Source organism: Periophthalmus magnuspinnatus, chromosome 1, assembly GCF_009829125.3.
Source record: "Periophthalmus magnuspinnatus isolate fPerMag1 chromosome 1, fPerMag1.2.pri, whole genome shotgun sequence".
In the NCBI taxonomy this organism is placed as follows: Eukaryota; Metazoa; Chordata; class Actinopteri; order Gobiiformes; family Gobiidae; genus Periophthalmus; species Periophthalmus magnuspinnatus.
In genome coordinates, this window is record NC_047126.1 from 27,644,306 (window position 1) to 27,653,565 (window position 9,260).

The 9,260-nt window shown below is 40.1% G+C and overlaps 1 protein-coding gene across 1 annotated transcript in view; it reads left to right on the top strand.

The window, feature by feature from the left end:
• The window catches only part of cntln (centlein, centrosomal protein), a 113,949-nt gene extending 108,881 nt beyond the window's left edge, over positions 1-5,068 (top strand). The window contains exon 26 of the mRNA XM_055224223.1: positions 4,850-5,068. Coding sequence (XP_055080198.1) covers positions 4,850-4,960 — 111 coding nt within the window. The 3' untranslated portion in view covers positions 4,961-5,068. The remainder of the gene's footprint in view (positions 1-4,849) is intronic.
• The last annotated feature ends 4,192 nt before the right edge of the window (positions 5,069-9,260 follow it).

A 9,260-nucleotide genomic window follows, 5' to 3' on the forward strand; every position in this document is an offset into this window, starting at 1 on the left:
GTCTATATTTTCTTCAGAAATATATCGTATTTCAAAATTTGTTATCGTGACAGACCTAGATACTCAAAAGATTTGGCAGCGTTGCATAGTCATTTTGGTACAAATGAGAAAAAACTAGCTGCTCGCTGTTGTGATGTGCATTTACCTTATTAAGTTGTTTTAGATAAATATTGCGATTTAAAAAGTGCAAATTATAACATAAAGATCTACAGGTGCCATAGGTTATAACTATAGAGCAGACGGAAGCATAACCTTAAAAGCATGAACTAAGACTTAATACATAATGAACGCATAGTTTATAAAGAATGATTCAGGCTTTATAACTAACTCCTAACCTCTTATTGAAGTGTTCCTAAGCCTGACACATTCTTGATAAACTACTACTACTTATATCTATCTGAAGGGAGGAGCTAAGTACACTGAAACTAACTCACTTGTTTGATATAAGGCAGTGTCCACCAGTAATCTGACCAGAACTGAAGCAGCTTGGATGAGCAAAACGTCCTCACTTCTACAACTTTTTGTCCAGTCAACAGATTTGAGTTTTTCTTTTATTAAACAACTCGATTGTCAATGACTCCTTCAGGTCTGTTAGTACAAAGTAATGTAGCTAGGTACTTTTTCATAACATTTGTTTTTCTGTTATCTCTCAAAAAGTTTGTATCAGCCTTGTCCCTTTAGTAAAACTTGCAGCACTTTGAGTATAAAATGATCACGTCTGATGTTTACCTGTTGTTTACCCCTGCTCCCTCATCAGTTCCTTTAATGATCCCGGCTCCCTCCTCTCCGTGTGGTCCCTTAGAGCTCGATGTTGTGGCTGCATGCGTCTCTATTTTGGTGTGTTTGTTTGCATACTTAGTGGCTCTGTGTAATTAGCTGATGAGGAAGTGCTGCGTGCCTGGGAGAGCGTGAGATACAGAGTGTTCCCAAAGGAGCCACCAGGGGGAGATGTCTCAGCAGTTCCTTCAGTGAGGAGATCCTCGGAGGGATAGGCCTCTGTGTTTGATGCTTCCGGAGTTTGGAGTGTGCGTACGGTTTGGGTTCTGATGCTGAAATTTTAATGATGGCCTTATTGTTATAAAGACAAATAACTACGGTCTTCATCTAATTAGAAAACATTTATCTATTACACATGTTAAAGAAAGAGCCAGGTGAGTCACTACATATATACTGAGGGAGACAGTTTGTCCACGGATTTGAATGTTTGAATCCTGCTCTCGACATAAACATCATTGGTTGAGTCATCAGACCCACAAACCTACAGGCTGGCAGTGTGATGCCCTTCCTGTTAGGATGGATGAAAACAACACAGATGGATAAATATTAAAAGGTAAACAACATAGAAGGTATAAGGTAACTAGAGCTTAGTTGGTATAGTGTCCACTGAACCGAGGGTTGGAGATTCGAATCCCGCACTCGACATAAAAATTCATCATTGGTTGAGTGGTCAGATCCATTTGGCGGGGGCGATTCTAGCTCCCATAGATGAATGCTGTTGTTTTCCTTGGGCAAGACACTTGAGAGTGTTCAAACAAGAGAGAAATGTGAGAAAATGTTAATACCTGCCTGAGAAAATTGTATAAAGTGTGTGGTGAGGGGTTTTACAGCTGCAAAAAATAATGCTAAAAAAGTTGATACTTTGCAGATTTCGCCAATTGCGGGTTAGAACGTAACCCCCACCATAAACGAGGGACCACTGTATATAAAAAAGTGACTACCATTTATTTTTATGATGAGGATTATGATGATGATGATTATTATTATTGTTATTATTATTATTATCATCATCGTTGTTATTATTATTATGTATTTTTTTAATTGTTTTTATTATTATTATATGATGCTTTGGGATGAGAGCTGGTTGGCTGTGCAAGTGCAAGTGGCCTCTTTCCGTCTGAAAAAGCTGTTCTAAAGCTGTGTTAATGACCAAAATAATGAATGAATGTGAATACTAAGTTACCAAAGAGTTTCTGAGAGCTACGAGCAAGTTAAATTCAAAATACCTGCTTCCTCCTTTCACTTTTTCAAAATGATGTGTCCCCGCTTTAAGCAGTCCTTAAAAAATGTTTATGTTCATAGAATATGCAACACCAACCCCCTTGAAAAAGAGATTATGCATATCAAGGGGCTATCCTTAATAAAAAATGAAAGTGTGATTTTGTTATGCCCATATAGTCCAACTTGTTTATAGATTATGGGATAAATTTTCAGTGGCACTGGCAGAAGTATGGGTACAAATGAGAGGCAAAACAGTCAGGAAAACCTTACCTTGATATCTGTCAGTTGGGTAAAGCTGTGAATCTAAATGTGACTAAACCTTGAACTAAAAACAGGACTAAATCAAATCTACCTCAGGAATAAACTTGGGTCAAGCAAGGACCAAACCAGGCCTTATTACATTCAAAGTTTAGGTTATTTCAGATATGAACTAATATCACTGGAAAAATTCACTAATTTGAAGCATTTTTTTCCAAAACTGACATCTTTTTGTTTGGATTGAAATTTTCAGTTCATCTACACATTCATTTAATCCACACTTTTTTATCAAACACAATCTATATAAATATTTTTTGCATTACTTTAATACGAGTCACAATTCTTGAGTTCTTCATAAATTCTCTAACGCCATATTCCGTATTCATGGTTAAAGTGACATCTGCCTTTGATCATGTCTTTTAATGACTGCAAAAACCTCGGGTCGATTTTGCGGAAAATGCGAATTACCCATAACACCCCGCTCCCCTTTACATTCTCACCTTCCTAAAGTAACGTCCACATATTGAGGCCCTATGTTCAACCCTTGTAATTGTCTATGATTCCCCCAAGGATGTCATTTAGGTTCCCACCAAAGACGGGGTCCACTGGAGTCCAATGTATGTCCCCAGCGATGTCCATACCATTTTTAATTATGCCTGGAGGCTTGACTTAGCAAAAGTGATCAACTGGAGCTTAGGGGCACTGTGGACTGGTGTTTCATGAGCTCTTCTTCTTAATCCTCTGGCTCTGATTGGGAATGAGGACTTAAGATGAGGTATAGAAAAACAGATGATCGTGGCTGTGCTTGGACAATGTGTTTTATCAACTCTATGGACAGGTTCTTTAAAGTAGTTATTCAGGTTTGATTTTGGAGATGGTTTTTGCGTGTGTGTGTGTGTCTGTGTGTGTGTGTAGGTGAGTTCCTTTTAGGCACTTGGATTTTCCCCATCTACCTTAAAAGTTTTGCAGTAGAAGTTCCTCCAGCTATTATAATTACTCTTAACCAGAGCACTTAACTGCAGCGACCCACTGCTCCTGACGGGATGACCTGCTGCACTGGATCAAATGTAGTGGACAAACGTTCCTACTGGTACAATTAAGTCTACAAAATACAAACATCTGTGTATTTATACCGCAGCATTTCATGTTTAGATCATGTGTTTGGCTCTGTAAATCAGACTTTTATGAGGTTTAGTCTGGAAATTATAACCAAACAGATTTGATTTTTAAAAGTATTTTGAATTGTGCCTTTAGAGTCAGGCATCAATATCAGAATTATAATAGTTATTCATTTAGGTTGTTGCATTTGACCTGGTGGAACGAGCTGTCCTGCTCAGTGGTTAGAGTGTTGGTCCCCCAACCCGAAGGTCGGAGGATCGAGTCCCGCTCGGACCAAGTTCTGTCGTTGTGTCCTTAGGCAAGACACTTCACCCACATTGCCTAGTATGAAAGTGGTGTGTGTGCGAATGATAGGTGGTGGTCGGAGGGGCCGATGGCGCAGATTGGCAGCCTCGCTTCCGTCAGTCTGCCCCAGGGCAGCTGTGGCTACAATAGTAGCTTACCATCACCAAGTGTGGAAATGAATGAATAATGACTATAGTGTAGTGCTTTGAGAGGCTTTGACAAGCCTGTAAAGCGCATTACAAGTGTAAGCCATTATTATTATTATTGTCCTGTTTTCGCCTTTTGTTTGATAAAGTTTTGGGACATTTTTACTTTTAGGTTGGTGATGTTGGCACCGGTTTCTGTGGCCCTGTATGTGGTTGACCCGGTGCCACATCTTTTTGTTCTGTTTGGCTGGTGCACCAGTCCACCTTTCTGTTACTTTTACTGTTACCTTACTTTGTTACTTTGTTTTTTAGACGTGGGAGTATTTTGTTGTTGTTTTTTTTACTGAAATTTTAATATAAATTCAAATGAACTTAAAATTAAAACTATGTAACTTTTGTAACCCTTTTCACTCCTGTGTTCTCTTTAATATGTTTGATCCACCTGGGTCATAACAGCCTGAGACATGAATTTACTTGTTTAAGCAAAGTGTTAAGAGCTTTTAGGAGTTGCATTTATTGTACATAAACAGGGGCACATTACTGTATGTATCACATCATAAAATATAATTTGTCCATGTTTTCGATATTGAATTCCATGATGTATTGTTTTACTGGTTGTTATTCCCTTATGTCATTTTTATAATATCCTCAATAACTTAACAATGACATATTATTATTGTCATAAGTAAGTCATAACATGAGCATAAAACAATATCACAATTTTCAGAGTGCGAGATCACGATTTAGATCTGATCGTGATTCTTGTGAACTTGGAAGTACATTTATCTGGCCTTGAAGAGGTAACTACAGTCATCTACTTCTTCTCAGAGCACTGACCAGATTGACCAATAAGAAAAATGGATGACGATATGACGATTTTACCAAAATATCAGATCGCCACTGGAGATCACGGTTACATTTTGACGACCATATTGCCCAGCCCAGGCGTGTGTCTTTACCATATGCCTAATTCCTGACTTTTTGAACTTTTCTCACCGCGTTTCTTTTCTGTATTTCCCCCTTCTCTCCCCTCGCCCCTGTAGATCCCCTCTGCCGCTCAACTAATGGAGGCTGTGCGCGTGAAGATGAAGGAGAGGAAAGTGCTGACAGAAGAGCTGGCCGCGCTCGCCACACCAGTCAGCGAAAACTACTGACTCCCTGGACTGAAGCTGGGAAAACTGTCATCCGCCCTCCCCCCATCTCTCTCTCCCCTCCTCTATCACCCCCCTCTCTCCTCTCCTCTCTCGCCCTTACTCTCTTTTCCCCCCTCACCTCTCTGCTCTCTCATCCAAGTTTTCCTCTGTTCTCTTCTCTTACCCCCCACCCCTCTTCTCTCCTCTCCTCTCCCTCCCCCTTTCCTCTCTCACACCCCTTCACCTCTCTTCTCTCTTCTCCTCTCTCTCCCCCCTCTCCTCTCTTACCCACCCTCCTCTCCTCTCTCAACCTTTGTCTTCCCCCCGTTTCCTCTTCGACCCCGCGCTCCTCTTTCACTCTTCCTTTCTCATCCAACCTCTCCTCTCTTCTCTCACCCATTCACCCTTTTCTCTCCCTTCCTCTCTCACCCTTCCTCTCCTCTTCTCTTCTCTCCTCGCTCTCCCCCCCTCCTCTCTCAACCGCCACCTCTTTTCTCGCCTCTCTCACCCACCCTCCTCTCTTCTCTCCCCTCCTCTCTCACCCCCCCCTCTCTCATCCCCCTCACCCTTCCTCTCCTCTCTTACCCACTCTCCTTTCTTCACTCCTCTCTCACCCCTTATCCTCTCTTCTCTCCTCTCTCACCCATACTCTTCTCTCTCACCCACCCCCTCTCTTCTCTCCTCTCCTCTCTCACCCTTCCTCCCCCCCTCCTCTCCGACACCCCGCTCCTCTCTCACCCTTCCTCTCTCATCCAACCTCTCGTCTCTCACCCTTCCTCTCCTCTTCTCTTTGCTCCTCTCTCCCCCCTTTCCTCCTCTCACACACCCCTTCACCTCTCTTCTCTCCTCTCTCACCCTTCCTCTCCTCTCTCACCCACCCCTCCCCTCCTCTCCTCTCTCCTCTCCTCTCTCTTCTGTCCTCTCTTCTCCCCTCTCTCCTCTCTCACCCCCTTTCTCCCCTGTCACCCCTCACTTTCTCCCCTCCTCTCTCTTTCACCCCCCTCCTCCCCTCTCTCACCCCAGCGCAGAGCTCCGTGGGGGCCGGGCTGAGCCAAGCTGGGCAGGGGCAGCACCACCAATATTAGTGAGAAAAGTGTTGTATGGTAGAGCACTCGCAGCAGTCGTCCTTTTGTAAATGAGGCCTGGACATCTGTGTTGCTCTGGGTTTATCGGGGCGGCTCTTCAGAGGACGGCTAATTTACTGCACAGCCACCTTCAACGGTTTTGTGTTCAAATCCTGGGGTGATCCGGCAAATGCTTACACGAATATTCACGCTTTTCTTCAACATACTAACTTTTAATTTGGTTAGGACCTCAAGGACTTGGAGATTGAGGTACCTGACCCAGCAATACCACGGCAACACTTTATTTAAGTATGGAAATGCAGGTATTTATTTGTGAAATAAAGAACACATGAAGAATATTATCTTTTTGAATGTTTATATTATCATCGTGGTATCAGAATCAGTATTGAGTATCGAAATGTTTGTATCCTGGCAACACTACTCCAAATGCAACCTTTTTAACACATGTATTAACTATCATTTTGTCAACTGCACGACAGCCAAAACACATGGAAATGAGGCGTCGCTAAAAGTCTCCGACATAAAAGATGTGTCTGAAGTTGTTTGTATTGGGCCCTGTGTGTGTTTTCACAAGATGATAGATACAGTTAAAGGCCCATTAGCTGGAAACTCATTCTGTCACCTCCCACCAAGCATAAAACAGACAGATCAGTGTTATTACAGAAATGGATTTTACCACTTTTAATCTTTTTTTCTTGTTTTTCTTTCTTCACGCTGATTTACCTGTTTGAAATGTGGTTTTCCAACACAAAAACATTTCAACATGTTGTAGTTATTGTTTATTTTGTCCTTAAATATTACTATTGGCACCACTTTATAATAACTACACTTAGATTTCCTTTAAAACACATGAAGAAAAAACTATTCATAATGAACCTTTAGTTTATTAAGAATGATTCAGTCCAACTACTTAAAGGCATAGTATGGATCTTTCTGGAGGTGGCATGTCACTTGCATGATTCCACGGAAACAGAAAGTTAAAACTATACTGTGGAACATTCTCCATGAAGACAGAGGTTTTATGCCATACTGTGGAAAAGTATAGCAAAAGGATGAACATTTCCATGGAAACAAACAGGAGGAATAAGAGTGGGTTTGTGGAGATGCAAGCCCGCGCAGAGAAAGCACACATGTTTTTCGAAGTCCTTCAATGCTATTAACTCAAAAAAACATGCATTTATTTTAGTGTATTTTTTCAGGGCTTAAAAGTTACATATTGTGGCTTTAATTGATACCCATGTACATTTAATTAAGTTTCTAATCCTGAAACATTTTTGCATTTTAGGCTTTGTTCATGCTATTATGGCTAATTACGGTGTAGCTATTGTTCAATTTTATTTATTTTTCACACTTAAAAGACAACTTCAGCTCCTCAAAGTGCTTCACAAAAACAAACATACAGATTAAAAGGTCATAGCAAACTATTGGTAGATGAGATTAAACTATGCCACTGTTGATTTCATTTACATTTTTGATTCAGTTTTTATTCTTGAAGTCAACTTGTGCCTTTTTTTTTTTTTTTCTATAAATTTTGTTATTTTTTTCATTGTTGACATTCTCATCCCAGCAGTTCAAAAGCCTGTCAGTCACCCGACACTGCCACCCGTGGACTCCCCTATATGGCCAGCAGGACCTCTCCCGTGATTGGCAGCTGACTGTTGCTGTGGTTTCCGTCGGTAACAAGAAGTGACCCCCGCTGTTGACATCATTAGCGGGCGTTGGCTCACCCTCACGTCGGGCCCGTGTTAAATCAATGACTCCATCCTCGACGCTCCCTCTTTTATCCGCTTCCTGTCTCATTTTGAATAGTAAAGCGCATATCACAGGTTTTCATGTTTTTCTAATTCTGACTTGGTTTGGTGGGGTAGTACCTGTGGGAAATATTTATCATAGTTTTACATCAGTTGAGTGACAAGTATAAAAATACAGGTAGTAGCTGTAGGTTTTAAAACAAAATCCCTCTGCCTGTATCATTAACTGTTATCAATTTACATTTTTATGACAGTTTAAACATGGGTTTAACAAAATAAAGGTGTTTTTGTTTATTTTTATTTGTCAAATCATAACTATTGTGAAATTTAGACAAAGTTTTGACCCTTGCTAACATCATAGACCGTATATATAATGGACATAGCGAACCTGTTAGCCGCTGTGTTCCAAATAGAAAGTGATCATGGGAGCATTTCCAGCTCCAGCCACTCTGGCTCTAATTCACTTAACATTGAAAAATTGTCACCTCTCTCTCTGTAACTGCTGCAGTGAGTCTCATCATTTTGGTTTTAAAATGTACATATTAATCCGCTCTATATGATCCTGTTATTTTTTATTTCGCGTTTTATTTTTTTGTGTCCGTAGATCAAGATATGAATATTCTGCGTGACGTCACACTCCCTTAGTCAACTTCTTTATACAGTCTATGGTTAACATTTATTTTTTTGTTTATTTTTTATTTATTTATTCATTATTATATATTTTTTTGTCTTATTTATTTTTATTTATTTATTCATTTATTTGTTTATTTATTTCGAGCACAGGTACACCTAAAGCATATCTCACAATTTGCTCTTATACAAGCTCGAAAAGGATTGGGAAGAAGAAAACTTATCAAGTCCCACCCCTCTCTTCCATCAGGACACAAATTAAACGCTTGTTTATGCTTCCTATTCAGGTGAAGGGGAAAAAAAAGAACTGAAAATGAAATAATGTTAACACACCTCTACATATATCATATCTGCTGCTGTGTCCAACCAGGAAGTAAAACTAAACTTAAAAAAAAATAGGCAAGACTTAAATATAATGACGCTAACTGTTTTAGTGAAATGACTGGTCTAACTTGTCATGTATTTTAAACTGTGATCCTCTGTCCTTGTGTTTTTTGTTTGTTTGTTTTTTCTATTCTAGCTTTTGTTTGCTTCTGTTATTATGTATAATTAACAATGGTGCTAGGACTGTTCCGTTTAGGAATTAAAAAAGAAATTATTCTGTTTCCTAATCCCCCTCCCGTTCCCAAATATATGCAAATGATGTCGTTTTCCTTTATCTTTTTATAATAAAGGATTAGGCCAGAACTGTCTCTTCTCTCTCGCTGCAACTGGGGGACCAATTTAACCAAGATCCAGGAGACACAAGCCCTGGTGGTTAATTACCATTCATTAACATAGTTTGCATCTTCTCTTCTCCTCCCAATACCCCAGAGCCGGCTATTGTCAATATTTGTCCCATATAAAATTTCTTCT